The 20,166-nt window shown below is 44.0% G+C and overlaps 1 protein-coding gene across 6 annotated transcripts in view; it reads right to left on the bottom strand.

The window, feature by feature from the left end:
• GOLIM4 (golgi integral membrane protein 4) overlaps window positions 1-3,941 on the bottom strand; it is a 76,918-nt gene extending 72,977 nt beyond the window's left edge. For 3 of the 6 annotated variants that reach the window (XM_026007715.2, XM_026007716.2, XM_026007718.2), the window contains exon 1: window positions 3,640-3,939. In XM_026007715.2, the coding sequence (XP_025863500.1) occupies window positions 3,640-3,826 (187 nt within the window). In that variant the 5' untranslated portion in view covers window positions 3,827-3,939. Of the gene's footprint in view, window positions 1-3,258; window positions 3,444-3,639 lie in introns of those variants that run through there. The other 3 variants (XM_072752293.1, XM_026007717.2, XM_072752294.1) reach the window with 3 other exon arrangements.
• Window positions 3,942-20,166: the final 16,225 nt, after the last annotated feature.

Below are 20,166 nucleotides of genomic sequence, written 5' to 3'. Positions count from 1 at the left end.
GGCCATCACTGGGAAGACCAACAGCACTGCAATACTGTGATACGGTGCTTCCGGAATGAGGGGTTATTTGCCCCTAGTTTTAAAAAAATATAAACAGTTCTATCTCGATTCCAGATCCTATTGCACAAGGTTATTGCCTACCACTAGGGGTTACACCCTTCTCTTATCTGATCTGATACAGATCAGAGTTAATCGGTAACCCTACTTTAATTTTTTAAGTTTAAATTGTCAGTGAAGGTCCCTTCTTCAGAGGAAAGTACTCGGGTCTGTGTCGTCCACCTGTTTCCTTTGATGTTCAATCGGGTACAACCAACCTAATCAACCAAAGCTGATTAGGAAAACAAATCTTGTGAAGTTCAAAACTTACACCCATGACAAATCTGGGAAGAGAAAGACATGAAATATTATCTGACCTCAAACTGGGACCCTGATGATAACAACAGGTCACCTTTCATGAGAGGTATCTACTATGTGCCAGGTACGCGCTGGGAGCTTATTAGGAATTCATCGTTTTATCTTCACGTTAACCCTATGAAATAGGTCACTCTAATCTCCGTTGTATAAATTAAGAAAAAATGAGGGCCAAGTTCACGCAGAAAGTTGCAGGACTAGAATTTGAATCACACGCTCGGGGTAAAAGCAACAACAACAAACCCCTCAGATGTCTTTGCAGCCAAGCAAGTAAATGTGCGAAAGGGCTTCGCTTTTAGGGTGACGGGGCTGTAGTTCTCAACCTTGGCCGCATATTGCAATCACCTGGGGAGGACACCATCACCCACAGGTTGTGACTTCACTGGTTTGGGAGCTGCCGGCGGGATTCTAATGGGCAGTCAGCGCTAAGAACCACCGCGTATGGACACAGAGACTGGGGCATGGCCCACCTGAAAGCAGTTTTTAAAAAATTTAAGAGGTTAAGTAAACATTGTGCCGGTCAAAGGTTGTTAACTACTGCCTCTGCCACCAAGATGTAACCTCTGCCCCCACTGGCTCAGGATAATTAATGTGCAGTAGAAGTGGGAGCTAGATAAGTAGATATCCTGGCTGGCAGACACAGACGTTTGTTTTTACTGGGGAAAGGGTTGCCTAGCCTTGGAGCTTTCCCCAGGTTACCCCTCACCGTCTCCTATTTATGGATCGGGTCCTTACTGCAAAATGCATTTGGAGTCAGACATAACCTACTTTCAAAATAATTTCTGGAGTACAACCCATTCTTAAACTGAAGATGACCTAAATATGCTCACTTAACAAATGTATACCTTCAGATGAAAGGGCTAAACTACTTAAAACATTTCAAGAGTCATAGATACACACACACACACACACACACACACACACACACATATATATATTTTGAAGAGGGCCACTCATAATTAACTCTGATCTTAATCCAAGCCAGGTCAAGAGATCTCACTTAACTAAACAAGTCCTAAGAATGGAGAGCCTAATGCCCTCAAAACAAATCTATGCAGGTGGTACAACACAGCACTGCTAAGGCAAATGTCATTTGTCATTGGAAGAGGGAAGCAAAGGCTGCATGCCATCAGAAAATCTTCATTAAATGGCCTGCAGATGTGAAATCCAAAATAAAAGCTAAAGGAGTCAATCGTGAATCCATTAGAAAAAAAAAAAAAGAAAGAAAGAAAGAAGAAACTGTAGCCTGCTTAGGGAACCACTCTTCATGCATGACCATATTGTTGCAGCACCAAAATTCAAGAGGAAATGGCAAAATACATTAAGAAACAGACTTTAAGGCCACTCAAACTAGCTACATTTTCTTTTCCTCTCCTGCTACAAAACAAATGTTGTGTATTTTAATGGCCTCGTATTACCACTTACCACCACCAAAAAGAAGGCAAATAAAAGGAGAAAAGAAATTGAGATTGATTTTCAAAATGACATACTGCAAATACAGGCCATGACTCAGAAAATCAGGGCCTCATCAATCAGTTCCAGCATTGTCTGCTGAGGAAATGCTCTACTTGGGCCAAATATTTTGTTGTTATTTTGTTTTTGTTTTTTCAAAAAGCAGAGACAGGGGAAAAAGCCTGAGGAAGCAGACAAAAGTGCGTAAGATTAATTTTCACATCAATTAATTTTCACTGTTCAGGTAACCGTTTGTTGACTGAACAAATATATATTGATGCCCTGGTGAGTGTCAGGCACTGTGCAGTGCTGAGGATGTATGAACTTGACGGTGAACTTGACGGTGGCTATTTGCATGGGTCACCTAAACCAAGACACCAAAGCACGGACCTCCTATAATCCACCACACACACCCCTTCCAGCCACACGGGTAAAAATCCAGTCTTGCCCTTGTAGTAGCAGAAGGCAAATTTTTCCCTTTGTCTAACTGCTCTGAACTTCACAGGGAAACCACTCATGTCTTCTAAGTAAATAATACATAAATATCCAGATTCCCTATCCCAACAAGAAGTCATGGGTAAATTTCGACAAGCTTAAAGAAAAAAAAATTTTTTCCCCTAAGTCTGTATCAAAACAGGTTTTCCTTTTGAACCAAACCCAGCTCCACATATTTTCACTGCCTGTGGCTGTGCAGCTTCAGTAAGCTAAAAATACTCCCCTTTCTTCTAACTTGGGAAGAGAAAAATAAGACCAAGCAAATCAGCCGCATGTCATTTTCTCTCATTTTAAAAAAAAAACTTTTTTTTTTTTTTTTACTAGAAAACACTCAAAACAGCCGAAGCAACGACAAGGCATCTGTTTTCTATTTGTACACGCATTCACGGACACCAACATCCATCCAGCTCGTCTCTTCCCAGTAATAGGAAATACGCTTTATTTGCATTATCAGCAAAGACTGTCAACATTTCACGACTCACAGCTTTCTGTCATTATGTTTGTGGTTGCGGGGTGGGGTGGGGGGGGCGCCTGAGTGTTGAAAACCAGACACAAGTACAAGCTTTCAAAAAATCCGTGTATAGGATGACTGCGCTGCTAAGACCACATGGGGCTTGCTCTGCAGTCCAAGCATCATTGAGGTCTCCGAAATTTACACTCAAGGAGATTCTAGAACAGAAGGATGGGAACTTTGCATCTTCCCCAGGGGCTTGCTCAAGTTGGGTTCATTGCATCCCATCAAATGAAAAAAAAAAAAAAGACTTGTTTCTCCCCTTGGACTTCTGCAGGCTCCCTGGAAAACACGCACACACGCCCCTACGTCTGTGACAAACGAAAAGTTACTCCAGGAAGAGAAACTCTGCACCCGCACCCCCACCCCCTCCAGCCCCCAAAGCAAACCTGCAGGACGGTGAACCGGTCGTCGCGGGAGCCCTTCTCCGACTCCCCAGCACCCCTACCGCCACCCTATTAAGTTAACGCGAACTGGCAGCGCCAGGCTCCGTGCGCCTGGGCCGTTAGTTTGGGCAGCTAGGTCCTGGCTAAATCTCACTTTTAAAAAAAAAAAGGAAAAAAAAAAAAAAAAGCACGGCTGGGGGCATCCCTGCCGAGCACCCCCGTTTCTCGAGCTCCGCGCCGAGCCGGGGGCAGAGCGCACCCCCGGGCCGCGCAGGCGGACGCGGCAGGACGGGCCCCCCCGGCGGGACCGACCTCGCAGGCCGCGGCCCGGGCGGTGGGAGGCGCCGGTGTCACCTCCGCGGCCCCGGGGCCCCGCCGCCGTACCTTGCAGCTGGGCGGACAGGGACTCCTGGTGCTGCTGGTACTTGAGCGCCACCGCCTCGGCTTTGCGCAGCTGCGTCTGCAGCTCGTAGTAGAGCATCGCGCCGTAGAGGAAGCCGAAGCCCACGGTGAGCAGCAGCAGCGTCTGGAAGATCCGCTTCTGCTTGCGGGAGCACATCCCGTTCCCCATAGTCCCGCCGCCGCCCCGCGGCCGCCCGCCGCCGCCCCTGCCCCCGCTGCGCCCCGAGCGAGCGTCTCAGCAGCCGCCGGAGGAGGAGGAGGGGGAGGGGGAGGGGGAGGAGGAGGGGGAGGAGGGGGAGGCGGCCGGACGCGGCATGGGGAGGGGACGCGACACACAAAGCGGGGCCCGGGGGGAGCGCACACCCGTCCACGCCGCCCGGGCCGCGGCCGCCAAACTTCCGCGGGGCGGGCTGCGGGCGGGGCCGGGGGCGCGGGCGGGGGCGCGGGGGGGGGCGCGGGGGTCCGCCCTCCGCATACTTCCGAGCGGGCCGCGGCCGCGCCGGTCCCCAGGCGCCGCCTGCCCCGTAAGCTTGGGTTTTTTTTTTTTTTTTTTTTTTCCCCTTTTCCTCCTCCTCCTCCCCACTTTTTGGCTCGGCTGCCCCCGGCGGCGCTCCGAGTCCCGCCCCGGCCGCTCCCACCGCGCGGCTCTGCCGCCACCCAGAGGAGGGGGCGCGCGCCCAACAAAGGGCCCCGGGCCGGGCGGCGGGCGGCGGGCGATGGGCGGGGCGGGGGCCGGGGCCGAGGCGGCCGCCGCCTCCCGCCCAACTTACGTGTCACCCGCGGCCCCGCCAGCCCGGCCGCCGGGACTCCGGGAGGAAGTCCCCCTCGGGCTCCCGCTCATTGGGCCCGCCCGAGCCGCCGCGCCCTCCCTTCGGGCCCCATTGGACGCCCGCCTTGTCCGTCCGCCCCGGCGCCGCGCCTCCCCTCCGTCCGCGGGGGCCGCGAGGGGCGCGGGGGGCTGCGGGCGTGCGGGGAGGTCGGGGCGCCCGGGGCCGGGGCCGGCCTGCGGCGGAGAGGTGCGGGGGGCGCAGTGCGCGGGGTGCAGGGACCCCCTTGGGGACGGGGCAGGGCGTGCAGGGGGGAGGGGGGCACGCGGGGAGGTCGGGGCGCCCGGGGCCGGGGCCGGCCTGCGGCGGAGGGGTGCCGGGACCCTCATGGGGACGGGGCAGGGCGTGCAGGGGAGGGGCACGTGGGGAGGTCGGGGCGCCCGGGCCGGCCTGCGGCGGCGAAGTACGGGGGGCGCACGTGCGCGGGGTGCAGGGACCCCCTTGGGGACGGGGCAGGGCGTGCAGGGGAGGAGCACGTGGGGAGGTCCGAGCGCCGGGCCGGCCTGCGGCTGGGAGAGGTGCGGGGGGCGCACGTGCGCGGGGTGCAGGCGCCCTCCGGGACCCCCATGGGGACGGGCAGGGCGCGCAGGGGGGAGGGGGGGTCACGCGGCGAGGTCGGGGCGCCGGGCCCGGCCTGCGGCTGGGAGAGGTGCGGGGAGCGCACGTGCGCGGGTGGGTCCGCGACGCCGGTGGGGACCGGGCAGTGCGTGCAGGGGGGAGGGGGAGGGGGGCGGTGGGAGCAGCCGCCCGCGCCCTCCCGGGCTCCCCGGGCGTCCTTGCCCGCGGCGGGCGCGAATCGGGAGACTGAGGCAGCTAAGCGCTGGCTGCCGCTCGGCTGCCCGCGGGGCTGGGGAGACCGTGGGGCCAGCAGCTTCCTCTGGCCGGGGAACGAAGTGATCTCATATCCCCCCACACACCCATCCCCCGGGGGCGGGGGGCTCCTAACAGAAGAACTTAGAAAACTAATCTCCAAAATCAGTGTTGCCTACCTTGGCTGCTTGGTGGCGAGAACACAGGAGTAACGTTGCTAGATCACACAGGGAGGGGTCCCCTACGCAAGGCAAAGTAAGACGCGATAACCACAAACCTCTTCAAAGAAAATCAAAGTCTAAGAAAACCGCGCTTTGGTTCTTGCAGGCGCCCCTGGGAGGGGGGGGGGGGTGCAGGGGAGGCCGGCGTGGATGTGGATGTGGGTGATGATTCTGTTTCTGCTCTTGAGCTGACTTGGAAGAAGGTAAATTGTTTTCTCAAATGGCTCGGTGGCGCCTTGGGACTTGTTCCCTCCGCAGGGCTTTTAGGAGGCTCTAACCAGGTTTCAGTTATCGCCGTCAATAAGGGACAGTGAGGGTGGACCTGCGTGGCCAAGTTAGACTTAAGGATGGTCCCTGGGGTAGAACTTTTTTAGGGAGACTCTGAAATTAGAGAATGCCCCAACCATAAGATAAACCTCATTACCTCCTAGCTAGCCTATGACATTTGTACTGCCAGGAAAACTTGGTTGGCCTGGCGTGTGCTTTTCCCTAATACGTAATAACGCACAATACAACAATGATTATATAACCATATCCTGTTGTGCAAAATGCTTTCGTTTATAAATATGCTCTCTCACGTATCACACCCAGGTTAAGTATTAGCTTTACGTTTCGGTAAAGAAATGAAGGTTTCTTGAAGGGACTGTCTGTGATAGCTCTAGGACCTACAACGTGCAGAAAGTTAGGAGTTCAGCAGGCTTAGATCCAGGTGACAGTCCTGCTGATTTTATCTCTTTCTCCTAATGGAAGCCAAGTTCTTACTCTTTTTAAACAAGTGACATTAACAAACTGTATCTGGCCTGTTAAAATGAGAACCTGGCTTAAAAAGAGAATGATTTAGGGGATCCCTGGGTGGCTCAGGGGTTTAGTGCCTGCCTTCAGCCCAGGGCGTGATCCTGGAGTCCTGGGATCAAGTCCTGCATCGGGTCCCCTGCATGGAGCCTGCTTCTCCCTCTGCCTGTGTCTCTGCCTCTGTGTGAGTGTGTGTCTTTCATGAATAAATAAATAAAATCTTTAAAAAAAAAAAAAAAGGATGATTTAAGGAAGTTTTAAGATTTGGTTCTGTCGTATAGATCGTCTATAGCCTTACTTGTGATGCAGTCTACCACTGTTTAAATTTCCCTCTTTCAGTTTTACTCTTAGAAATCCAGACTGGATAATTCCTGCACTCTTGTTAAAATTCCTCATAACTAAAAAAAGTCCCTAACGTCATCAGTGTACAATCTGCTAAATAAACTCTCCAAAAATACTAGCAGAACCACTCTGGAGGAAATGGAAGTTTTATAGCAACCATCCTGGCCCAATACTAGAGGAGAAAATTAACTGAAAAAAGAAGGAAGGAAAGGAAGGGAGGGTGGGGAAAGAAAGACAAAGGAAAAAGAGAAAGGAAGGAAGAAAGAAATTGTACAGAGGATTGGGAAATTATTACTCCTATGTTACGTAGTGTGCAGTATTTAGTTGCATTTCAGAATCTTTGGAAAATTCTTATGCTTCTGGAATACACGATTACTCTGTTTAAACCTCTGATTCCTTTGCATCTGATTTCAGACTCCAAAAGTATTCTTTGCCTAAAGCTGCTGGCTGACTACAGAATATAATAAATGTAGGCCATAAAACACAACTCAATATTTTAGTCATAAAATTTGAAAGAGAACAAAAATTATTACCTGGACTTATCCATTATTTCAAATTCAGGAAGGGTAAGTAGAAGTACATAAAATCACTAATGGCAGTGTCTTTATAAAATTACTTTCCAAGGTGAAGTATGCTGCTAGTTTCTTAAAAATATCAGTATAAAGCTTTTGAGAGGCCAACATTGGGGAAGCTATCCAGGGCCTATAAATTGAATTTACATAACATTGCCTTTGGGTAGAACTTGTAATAGATGAGCTATTTCTACTGGTCTTGCGAGGTCCATTGTTAGTTCTATTTTATTTTTATTTATCATTTTTAAAATAGTATTATATAATTATATTTCCATATGTCATATATTTAGCAATATATATAGATGTAATTTAAAAATAATATATCCTGAGGTATTTCACCAGTTTAATGTTTTATTTCTGAGGCAGGAAGAAATTAACTTAAAGATTCAAAGTCTAACATTTGAGAAGGACTAAGGTAACTTTTGGGAACCTTAGCATTCTTTCCAGTTTTATTAAATTTGTCATTTTAATAAAATGTGTTCATTTTCAAAATAGGGGAAGGTGAGAAAAATATAGTCGGGGGATACAGCCTGTATATAATTTGTGAAAATAGATGATCCCTCCTAGAGTTAAGCAGTTTCCATTGTGTGTGGAATTTTTCAGTTAAATCTCTTTACTATAAATTGAATTCAATAGTTTGCAAGAGACATCAACATCTAAGAAAAGGTGATGAATGTTAAATAATTTTTTAGAAAAACTTTATAACTGTAGTAATGGGGACGTCTGGGTGGCTCAGTGGTTGAGGTCTCCCTTTGGCATAGGTCATGATCCCCGGGTCCTGGGATCGAGTCCCACGTCGGGCTCCCTGCAGGGAGCCTGCTTCTCCCTCTGCCTCTGTCTCTGCTTCTCTCTCTATGTCTCTCGTGAACAAATAAAATCTTAAAAATAAAATAATAAATAATAAAATAATAATAAAATCTTTTATTAAACCTGTGTGGTAATGGATGTTACCTAGAATTATTGTGGTGATCATTTTGCAGTATTTATTTTGAATCATTATGTCATACACTTGAAACTAATCCATGAAAAAAAAAAACTAATCCAGTGTTGTATGTCAATTATATCTCGATAAAAAAATAAAATTGTAAATGGCGTTTCAGTATTAATAAAGCACAGCTTTGGCCTTTTCATGTAAATATTGCTGGAATCAACTATCCTTTTTCCTCTGTAGGAATCTATGCTCCCCATCTCTGTCTCTTTACCACTTTACCATTTGCTATCACCTAATTAACACACAGGCTTCCTGCTTGCCACTTTAGGGCCACTCTGTTCTGAGAGATAAAGGGAGCTACATTCAAGGTTTTATGCTTTTTTGAGGACTCTGTGAGAGATGTTTTGAAACTCCTTTTCCACAAAATGTTGCTAATGACCTGGTAGTAATTGGTAGCAGATTAACAGAGTTATGAAAATCACTTAGGAGGCCCTAAATGTGCAGGTGTGTAGCTAAACAAGACCTACCATTTCAAAGGTCTTTAACGTCCTTCTAAAGTAGCACAACTTTGCATACCGTAAACACTTCCAAATTCTAAGGTGGTGGCACAAGAAATTATTTATCTGTGTTGCTTAATACTTATCATTGCTACATGTCACTTTTAGAAAAGAGTTTCACAGAATGTTAGAATAAATGGAAAAAGACCGTATGTGAGACTCCAGTGAAGAGGATTTCCCACATCTTCCATTGGCTCTTTCAGGCCACTTTTCACCAGTTCACTGTCTTTGGCAACTCCGAGACTTCAGACAGACAGACTGTGGGAAGATCAATAGCCAAATGAAACATTACATTTTTAATGCCCCCCCGCCCCCCCGCACAAATGTATAGGTTGTTGGATTCCTTTGCATAAAAGACATGCTTGGTTTATCCATGACCATTTTATAGAATTGGTTTTAAAATTTAGCGTCATGTGGTAGGTACGTGTAGCAATTTCTTAGTTGTCATGAGACATGGCTGATCATATTTATGATGTATCCAATGCTAAATTCTGGGTCAGAAATTCAACATTCAATTCCAGAACTTTTCCGAACGGAAATCCTATTCTGCTCCATAAATATGTGTTATGCTCTAGTTTCAGGAATATTTTGAGTCAAAACAAAAGGACAATCAATGGTTTTACTTAAAAATAAAGAAGAGCAAACTTAAAAAAAAAAAGATTATGAGAGTCAAGTTACCTCAGCATTAAGTTCAGCTCATGTTAAAATTGTGAAATAAAAACACGTTATCTTTCCTCACTCTGCTCCTTCTCATTCTGTTCTGTAGTGCAACTCCGCATCCTGGCACCCAACATCCTAGTAATCCCCTGTTGTTTCCCAGGATCTTTTTTTTTTTTTTTTTAAGATTTTATTTATTTATTCATGAGAGACACAGAGAGAGAGAGAGGCAGAGACACAGGCAGAGGGAGACGCAGGTCCCTGTAGGGAGCCCGATATGGGACTTGATCTCGGGACTCCAGGATCACTCCCAGAGCCAAAGGCAGGTACTCAACCACTGAGCCAACTAGGCGTCCCATTTCCCAGGATCTTTGTCTACTACTGTGTCCTCCACTCCCTGCCACCCACCCGCATACATTGTCCTTCCCTTCTTGAAGACAAAGGACGAATCTAAAATAATTTTCCTCAAAACACCTATTCCTGTCCTTCATGTAATCACTCAAAGGAAAGCAAGTAGGACGATATTAAAGGATGGATTACCTTATTGCTCTCAAGAATTTCGTGAGAAAATACATTAAGCCAAAGGACTGAGCTCTAATGGCATAATCCTAGACAGGCTGGTGGGCAGATGAGTCATAATTATGGGTTAATGAGTTTCACTTTTTGCTACTTACTTCCTGATTCTCCTGCCTAGTTGTAAAGGGGCTCAGGAACAAAAGGTGACTCAAGATGCCTACTGCCAGGTTACAAATCCCAAGAAAGTTACAAACTATCTCTGAAGTCAGAGATACAAGGTCAGTCACTGTTAGGACCTTAATTCTCTCAACTGTAAAATGGGAGGGATGATCATATCTGTGCTGCCTAGCTTCAGGGAGAATAAACCCATCATTTCCAAGAAAGAAGATAAACTTTAGACTTCATTTAGATAAAATTGAATGTTGTAGTGATACTTGTTGTCAACCTAAATTTGTACACTTGTGGAAAAACTACAGTTGATTAAAAACAAAAACAAAAGACATTAGCTACCCAGTTTAAAATGATAATTTTCCAATCACAATTATTAACTGAGCTTCTTTCATAGTCGAGAAGGAATGAATTATGACCTTAAAACAAAGGACTTTCCTTGTAATCTGCTATTCAAGCCAGATTTCTAATTCTTGGGTTATAATTTACAGACTAATGTTTTCATTATGCTTTATCTCAACAATTCTCTTAAGTAGTTATTGTGTGCAAGGCACGATGCGGGGAGGGAAGTGGGAGGTGGAGGATATAATGCTGAATGAACCACAGACCCTTTCTGTGAACAGTTTACGAGTATGGCCCTTGTTGATTTAAACAACTTTATTTTTTTATTTTTATTTATTTATGATAGGCACACAGTGAGAGAGAGAGGCAGAGACATAGGCAGAGGGAGAAGCAGGCTCCATGCACGGGAAGCCCGACGTGGGATTCGATCCTGGGTCTCCAGGATCGCGCCCTAGGCCAAAGGCAGGTGCTAAACCGCTGCGCCACCCAGGGATCCCTGATTTAAAGGGTAAATCAGGGGTACCTGGGTGGCTCAGTCGGTAAAGCATCTGCCTTCGGTTCAGGTCATGATCCCAGGGTCCTGGTATCAAGCACCCATTGGGTTCCCCACTCAGCGGGGTGTCTGCTTCTCCCCCTGTTCTTGCTCTCTCTCTCTCTCTCTCTCTCTCTCTCACTCTCTCAAATAAATTAACTAATTAAATATTTCTTTAAGAAATGGCTAAATTGAAGTTCTGGTTGGAATTAAATAACCCAAGGAGAGATCAGAGCAAGAGAGCAAGAGGCCTCATGATGTAATCATGATAGTTCTAGAGAAGGAGGCCTGTTGGACAAGACAATGGGATAGGTTAATCAGTAGAGTGAGCTCAAGCTGGGAAAAAGGAAAGCGATGCCCAGACTCCTTAAAACATATAAACGTTACTTCATTTTTATTCTCTTTTGATGAAGGACAAGGCCTTTGCTCTGTGTGCGGGCCTGTTGTTGGTTGGAGCTCTGCTTAGTCTCTTAAGCCAAACAACATCGTTCAGATTCCAGTTTCGGCTTCGCTGAGTGGGGCAAGACCTTCAGGGTGTTTGTTTGGTAAGGTCATTCAATGTAAATATGTCTAGATTTGAAGGAGGTTTTTATCTTGGTTTTGTTTTTCATCTAACCTGACTGCAATTTTTCTTTCAGATACCAGCCACCATGGAGCTTTTCCAAATCACTCATCTTAATTTTCATAGAAACAACTCTTTTATTTTTTCACTCTCATATTTCATTAGTTTATGTAACAGTTGATTAAATTACATAATTAAAATAGCAAGTAGAATTGCATAAACAGCTTTTAGAACAAACCACTAGTCTGTAGGAGGCATTCAGTTCAGTAGACAGACAAGCCAGGCAGAGATTAAGGGATGTGCCAGGAGTCTTCAGCCCAGAAGTGCACAGGGGAGAGACCAACTAACAGAGTGGAAAGCCTCCCATCATCCAGTGAGTTGGTGAAGTGGAGTCTAGGGCTTCTCCCATACATTGAGGTGACTAGTGAGGTAAAAGGAGGAATCGGTGATCAAGAAAAGGTATGTGAGAGAAATAATAGGGCCACCAGTGGTATTAAGAAGAGAACCTTGAGCATTGTTGGTAGAACTACCAAGAGGAAGTTGAGATGAAGCCTACAAGGAGGATGGAACTGTTGTGGGGTGGGTTGGGGTAGAAGATGACAGTGGGTTGGGGATAAATGGGTGACAGATAAATAAGGGAAGAGGAGTGGTAGGGTGCACTCTGCTTTTGATAGTTTGCCCGCAAAGGAAGATAGATTGGGTGGAGCTTGAGGAAACAATGGGGTTGAGACAAAGTTTGCTATGGGGGCTTTTGTTTTTGGGTTCGTACACACAAGAATTTTTTCAAGGAGCTAGTAGAGAGGGGTAGGTCAAAGATTTGAAATGCCACATTAAATATATTGGAATGTATGGAACGTTATTTCTTAAGGCAATGCCCTATTATAGTTCATTTTTCATTTTAGAGGCTCAATAAATTATGGAATGGTCTTCAGAGTCACTAAGAGGAAGAAAATTGAAAAGATTACCTGGCTAATTGAAAAAGAAATTTGTTTGAGGGCCTCAGGTGGTATGTACTTGTGTTAATTTACTCTGATTAAATGTGAATGTCCCCCCAAAATGGGCACAATCGTATGATAATATCCCAAATAGAGAATCTGTAAAACAGTATGTATTTATTTAAGAAAAAAAACAAACTCTGCTTTGAATAACAATAATTGGTCCATTTAAAACCTTTTATGTACAACTGTTATATATGTTTACTAAGCAGTTTATGACATTTACAAATGTTTCATAACATTAAATGTAAACAGGAGAATGTGAAATTGTATAAATAATATTATTGTAATCCTGTTAAAATACTTACAAAAAATAATTTGTTATATATTACTACTTTTAAGGAATTAGATGGAAAGGGGAAAAAAAAGGTGGATATTTTCAATAACTCATGAAAATCTATTCTCTTCAGGATTATGATGCTTTCCAGTCATTTGCTGGTTTTAACCTTGTTGAACATATCCCTGATCATAAGATCTGTTTTTCCATAAGGAGTGAGTTGATGTCACACCATGAAAAAGGAGTGTAAAATACCCAGCCCTGGGAGACCATTTTCCACGTCTTCCCTCTCTCTCTTCCACCATCAGTAATGAATTAAGTCAGCTGTCACTGCGTGACTTTGGGACAGAGAAACTAAAGTAAAAGCAAAACCATGAAAAACTGGTTTTTTGCTCCTTTTCCTGCTTCTATTCTTGCTGGGACCTACACCCCCACCTTATATAAGCCTTATAAAACAGATGGTGTCTGTCCTCTTCGTAAAGGTCAAGAAGGTAATGATTTTTTGGAGTCTTCCAGCACAATAAATAACACCTAAGTTGTGACTAGGTGGGGTCTTCATGAAAGTTTTCTAAGACCACTGACTCATCAGGACCCTTGGCTCCGGGGCATAAGTGACTATTATGAAGAGCACCTAAACACTTGTCTTTGTTCCTGGATCCTGAGAAGACACTACAGTGGACCACAATTCTCAATAAAAACCCCAGGCCCCACACAAAGTCAAAATTCACTCTTTCTTCCTTTCTGAGGTTCCCAGATGCTCTGTCTGTATCTATACTCTCTCTCTGAATCTATGATAAACTCTGTTCTCACTTCCTCTCAGCTCACATTTGATTTCTGTCCTGCACCTGAAGTCAAGGATCCTCTTGGCTTGTCCAGTGGGACCCCTGTAGGTCCTCGGACCTAGCCAGCCTGTATCAACCTCAGATGTGACTTCAGTGTCCCTCTCAACATCAGCCCGTGCCAACAGTGTACAGCACTATGCCTAGTATCTAGTAAACACTGAACACATTTTAATGGAGTGAGCGAATAAACTTAGCATACAATGGAATCTATTTCTATTCTCTGGTGAAAATCAAAAGAAATAACAAGGGAATTTACAGGATAAATGAAAGAGATAGAAAAGAAAAAATTCTGGGGAAAAATATAGAATAAAGTTTATCTGATTTTAAAATTAGTGCAATTTCTAAGTAGGGAAGTGTTACAAGAAATCAGAAATGAAAATAATTAAATACATTGGATTACTTGAAATTCAAAATTGTTGCATCTCAAACAATACTAAAAAGGTTAAAAAGCAGACATTTACAGAATATTATTTGCATAGATTAAATAGATTGCATAAATTACATAGATTCAACTTCATATAATTGTATACATATTGTTAAAACACTAAGATAATTAAAAAATTGCAAAGTTCATAAGCATATAATAGTCCATAAACAGTCCGTAAACAGGTAAACAGACAGTAAATATGTGAGAAAGTATTCAATCTCAGTAATCAAAGAAATGAAAACAATACTAATAATCTCATAACTAAAAAAAAAAAAGCAAGATTTTGTTTTTAAAGTTTAAGATTAGCTTCATGTGGTCAAAAATATTTCAAACAAAAATATGCTGCAAAGGAAGCTGTGAATTGATACATTTTCTGGAAGGCAAAATGGCGATTCAGATCAAGGACCATAAAATATTCATACCTTTTTTTCAATAATCTGTCTTCTAGGAATCTAACCATAGAAAGTAGTCTAGAACTCAAGAATACATTTTTACATGCAAAGATAATTATCACAAGGAGTGCCTGGCTGGCTCAGATGGTAGAGTATGCAACTCGGACCTCAGGGTTGTGGGTTTAAGCCCCATGTTGGGCATAGAGATTACTTAAATAAATAAGCTTAAAACAACAACAAAACAGATAATTATCACAAAATCTGTTATTATAAAAAAAAAAGTAGAAACAACCTAAATGCTGAACTATTGGGAAATAGTTAAATAAACTATAGTATAAATGATATATAAAGAATAGAATATTGTGATACAATAATTTATAAGAAATATACATTTGATCATTCAGATGACCAAAATACATTTCTCAGATATATTTGGTCTCCATCCGCAGTCCCTGAAAATGCTTCAGAGCCATAAAGGTGAAATAGATGTCTTGTTAAGAATGAAGGTGACTTTTGGACCCCACCCAAGGTCAAGGTCAAGGACTAGTTGCCAGGAGGACCAAACATGTGAATAAAGGACTGAAACTCAGTCCCATCCCCCAGTGTCAGGGAGAGGGGCTGGAGATTAAATCGGGCTATGAGCAATGACTTTGACAATTATGACTTTGTAAAGGAAGCTGCCAGGAAAAACGTAAGAACACAGCTTTTTGGTCCTTTATTTCAGAGAGCTTCCTGGTTGGTGAACAGGTGAAGCTCTGTGGAGAGTGACGTGCCTAGAACGGGCATGGAAGCTCCCTGCCCTACGGATCTCTTCCTTTAGCTGTTGATTTGCATCTTTTATCATATCCTTTAATAAACTGGTAAACAGGTGTTTTCCTGAGTTCTGTGAGCTGCTCTAGCAAAGTCATCCAATTTAAAGGGGAGGTTGTTGGAACCTCCAATTTGTAATAGGTTGGTCAGAAGCATAAGTAACAGCCTGGGGCTTGAGACAAGTGTCCAAAGGGGTTAGGAGTGGGTGTGCAGTCTTGTAGAGCTGAGTCCTTCAACCTGTGGAATCTGATGCTCTCTCCAGGTAGATAGGATCAGACTTGAGTTGAATTCGCCGACTGCCTGCTGGTGTGCAAGAATTCATTGGCGTTGTGGGTGAGAGGAACACAACCCCATGTTGGAATTGGGTCCAGATTCTCTAATAGAAATATTAGACATTAAAACTAGCTGTTTAGCTTAGAATCCTCAGAAAAGGACCCTGAATAAAACTTTCATGTAGAAGGTTATTAGGAAGAATTCCCATGAAAAATCTGGATAGCAGGAAGGGATGGCAAATGAGCGGTCCCAAAGTAACTTTTGCTCACTCAGAAGAGCTCTGGCAAAAGTGTAGATCATACCTCAGAGTTGATCCCATAAGGAGCAAGAGAGCTGGCATATCTGTATTTCTGCTCCAAGGATTCATTAACTAAGGGTTTGGTTTAGGGGTATAAAGTCCCAGATATTTCCCCATCCTCTGTGCAAACAGCAAAGTGGCCACAGCAACCCGAGTCCCAGATACTGGCTACCACAGGAGTGAAATCACACTAGAAGCTTAGATGCAGGAAAATGGCAAAAGTTCCCCCCAGATATGCATGCGGCGCTGACATATCTGCTAAACATATCTGCTAAAAGAGGGGTATTTGTAAAGAGTACCCCAAGATATGATGAACGCTAAATTACGAAAAAAAAATAAAAACAAGGTAGAAAATACTGCATAAGGGATCCAGATTTGCACCGCAGCCTGAAATAAGTAAAAAATGAACAAAATATATGACACAGTGGTTCAGACAGAAGACATGGGCAAGAGTGATCCTAGAAAGAGAGGAAACAAAAGAGGTCAACCTAAGAATGACGGCTCTAACTACTGCCTGACGAGAAGGCTGCCATACAGAGAAGGAGGAGCCCAATGGAGCATGGCCATCGCCCCAACAGAAGACAACCCCAGGAGACTAAAGAGACATTTTGTGTTAAGGAAAGTTGGTAAAAGGTACGCGACAATTTGTGCAATTTTTCTGTAGGTCTAAAATTACTTCGAAATAAAAAGTGTTAAAAATCCAAAAAAGGGAAAAAATAAACCATGAGGATGCTAATCAAAATAAAGATGGGGTGGCTACATTAATAATAGAGAAAGTAGATTTTATTTTGCTTTTTAATTTTTTTAGAGAAAGTAGATTTTCGAGAAAAATATGATCAAGAAGAAAGTTAAAACAAAAAAAGAATAAAGTTGATCATTTCAGAATGATAAAGGAGTCCATTTATCAAGACGACCGAATAATCCTGAATGATTATGTGCCTAGTGCTAGGCCTTCTAAATGCATGAAGCAAAAAGTAATAGAAATAGACCAGTCCACAACTACAGTTGGAGCCTTCAACTCTTTTCTTCTGGGACTTGATAAAAGGAATAGCTAGAAAATCTGTAAGGATTTAAAAGACCAGAACAATGTTATCGACTAACAAGACCTAATTGACATTTATAGAACATTCCACTCGACAACAGAATCACATCCTTTTTAAGTGCTTATGGACCATTTACCAGTATGGACCACATTCTGAGATCTAAATGAGTCTCAGTGCATTTACGCCACCCCACACACCTTTCTTTTTGTTGTGGGGTGCTGTTGGTGGGTCAGATAACATCCAGTGCATGATGGGTAGCTTCTGCTGGTTTCTGCTAACAGGTGGGGAGAAAAAGCATCTGCCAAATCAATAGTCATATATCTGATATCAGGGGATGTGTTAATTTGCTCAAGCAATTTGAACCCATAGTTGGTATAGCAGCTACAGTAAGTTACCACCTGGGTAAAGCTTACAAAATCTACCACTATGCTCCATACCTATCCGTCTCTAACAGAGACCAAGTAGGTGAGTTGAATGGGATTGTCATGGGATTGCCATGCCTGCGTCCTTTAAGTCCTCGGTATTGGCACAAATCTCTGCAGTCCCTTCATGAACACAATTTTGCTTTGTTTCACTATTTTCCTAGTTAGAGGCAGTTCCAGGGGCTCCCACTTGGCCCTTCCCACCATAATAGTTCTCCCTCCACAGGTCAAGAAGCCAATACAGGGAGTCCACCTGCTATAATTATATCTATTCCAATTATGCATCCCAGAACTGGAAAAATAGCCACAGGATGGGTTCAAGGACCTGCAGGCCCACTGTGAGAGGGACCTGAGCCAAAATCCCCAGACTACCTGACGTCCATAAGCCCTTCTTCCAATGGTGGATCACAGTGATATTTCGGGGCTTCTAGAATTAGTATGTCGGTTCAGAGCCAGTGTTCAGTAGTGCTAAAAGTTTTCATTATTTTCTTTCCTCATTGCAGAGCTGTATGTCCTTTGGGTGAAGGCTTGGGAAGATTATCAGTTTTTGGCAGTGTACAGGGGCTCTGTCTCAAGGGGACTCAGTGTCTTCTCTCTTCAAGGGGTTCTGGGTCTAAAAACCAGTCAAGTCCAGGGATTGGTTGAGAAGCCATGACTCTATTTTTTATGATTTAGCTTAGACTTCTGTCCACTTGACCTGAAACATTTCTGTTGTGATAGATCAAGTAAGAGTTTAGCAGGCTTCCTATCTATCTCACTTCTTGGAACACCATGATCGACCAGCCAATGCCATGGTTTTGTGCAAGTCAGACCATTCTGATTGCTGCTTAAGTGCTATCCATTATGGTAACCAGGCCCACCTTGCCTTTGGTGGTTGAGTGCTACCACTTGGCCCTTACTACCCAGGATCCAATTACTCTGATTGCATTTCGGTTTCCTGATTCAGTGCCTATAGTCCCCACTGTAAGGACTGGCCTACAGAGAAGAGTGTCAAATCCACTAATTTGACAAATCTACATTCCAAACTTCCTAAGCATTTAAATCTCTTCCTCTGCATTTAAGCAAAGCAGGTCAAGTGTTTCTAGTTTGCTCATAGTAGGCCACCTTCTGGTCCAGGTTCCATCCCATCAACCAAAACTGTTAGAAACCTTTTCCAACTCCCTGAGCTCCAAGGTTAAATCCAGATCTCTGCTTAGTTAACCCCATATTGATAATAACGACCTGATCCAACTTTGCTTCTTCCATCATTACCCCATGCCCTCAGTATCCATTCCCATACATATTTTCCACATTTTAGCCTGTATAAGTTAGAAAAGTCACTTCCTTGTTTAAAAAGTGTAGCACACCACCTCATAGGTCACATTTTGAACCTCATCCTTAGGAACCTTCTGGAATTTGAGTCTAGGTGTAGGCCCAGAAGCAAAGAGGGGCAGTAGAGTTGGGTCCTAAGGAGAATCAGTTTTGTACTACATAGTGTTAGAGTTTCCTCAGGCAATGCAGAGTTAAATCCCTCCAACGGGGATTAAGGGGGAGTTGAAGAGGCCAATACTACTGGGGGTAAGGAGACCACTTCCACCAAGAAAGAAAACTAGCCAGAATTTAGAGGTTCAATGTCCCCAGCCTCATCAGGCAATTCCAACAGGTCCCCATTCCAATTGACAAGATTCTATTCTTTGCCAAACAATGCCATCATTTGGATAGTAGACACCCTGTAGAGCTGGGAGTTCAGCTAGTGTGGTAATTCAACCACAGCAGGATGAAATTCTGTGTTTGGTTTTCAACAATCTCAGCCCTGAGGCTACAGGAGATAAGGGTCTCCTTTAGGGCACACACAAAAATGTTTAGGTCATTTATGTGACACTTGAACTGAGATTTCATATCCCCGATCTCATCTTTTCTTTTATCACTTTGTCCAGCAACATGAGGAGCAACCAACCAACCTCATTAAATTCTCTGGATTTCCAAAAATGTCTGAAATTATCATATATGCAGTTACCAAGCTCTTTACTTCTTACGAGTTGTTGATTAGCATATCTAATGAAGATATCTTGCATATCTCTGTTGCTAGATCTTGCCAGGGACTATCAGTACTCTCTTCACTACTGGAAATAGGGTCGTTTCCATCTTTCAATCTAATGAGATTAGAGAGCCAATGTTGGAAACCTCTGAACTAATTGGGGAAACTCATCCTTAAAATTGTGGTCCTCTAGATCCACTGTTGGTACCAAAATCTGAACCAGTCAGGGTTCTCCAGAGAAGTGAAACCAAAAGTATATTTGTATATTTTTCTATATTAAGAGATGTACTACAAAGAATTGTCTCATGCGATTAGGGAGACTGAGAAGTTCGAGATCTGCAGTCAGCAAGCTCAAGACCCAGAAGAGCTGATGGTAAATTTCTAGTCTGAGGCCAAAGGCCTGAGAACCAGGAGAGAAGTTGATGTACGTCTCAAGCTGAGTTTGAGTCCAAGGTAGAAGACTGAGGTTTCAGCTTGAAGACCTGAAGTGTAAGAATTCTTTTTTTTTTTTAAGAATTCTTTCTTACTCAGCCTTTTATTCTATTTAGGCCTTTCATGGATTAGATATGGGGAGGGCAATCTGTTTTATTAAGTCCACCAAGTTAGATGTTAACCTCATCCAGAAACACCCTCACAGACACAACCAGAAATGTTTAGTCAAATATCTACATACCCTGTGGCCCAGTCATGTTGACACATAAAATTAACTGTCACATACAGGTTGGAGAAGAATCAAGGACACCTCTATGTTCTGTCATAGTTCCTTGCCTGAGTGGTGGTTCCATAAAATCGAAAGAGAATATGGAAGGAAGAATGGACCTGAGGTACTGGTAAGAAGTTCAGTGCTGGACCTGTTTTGTGGAACATCTTTGGAACATCCAATT

The sequence above is a fragment of the Vulpes vulpes genome, chromosome 3 (assembly GCF_048418805.1).
Source record: "Vulpes vulpes isolate BD-2025 chromosome 3, VulVul3, whole genome shotgun sequence".
Taxonomy (NCBI): domain Eukaryota; kingdom Metazoa; phylum Chordata; class Mammalia; order Carnivora; family Canidae; genus Vulpes; species Vulpes vulpes.
Note: the sequence above shows the minus strand (reverse complement) of the source record. Positions and strands in the feature narration are given on the sequence as shown.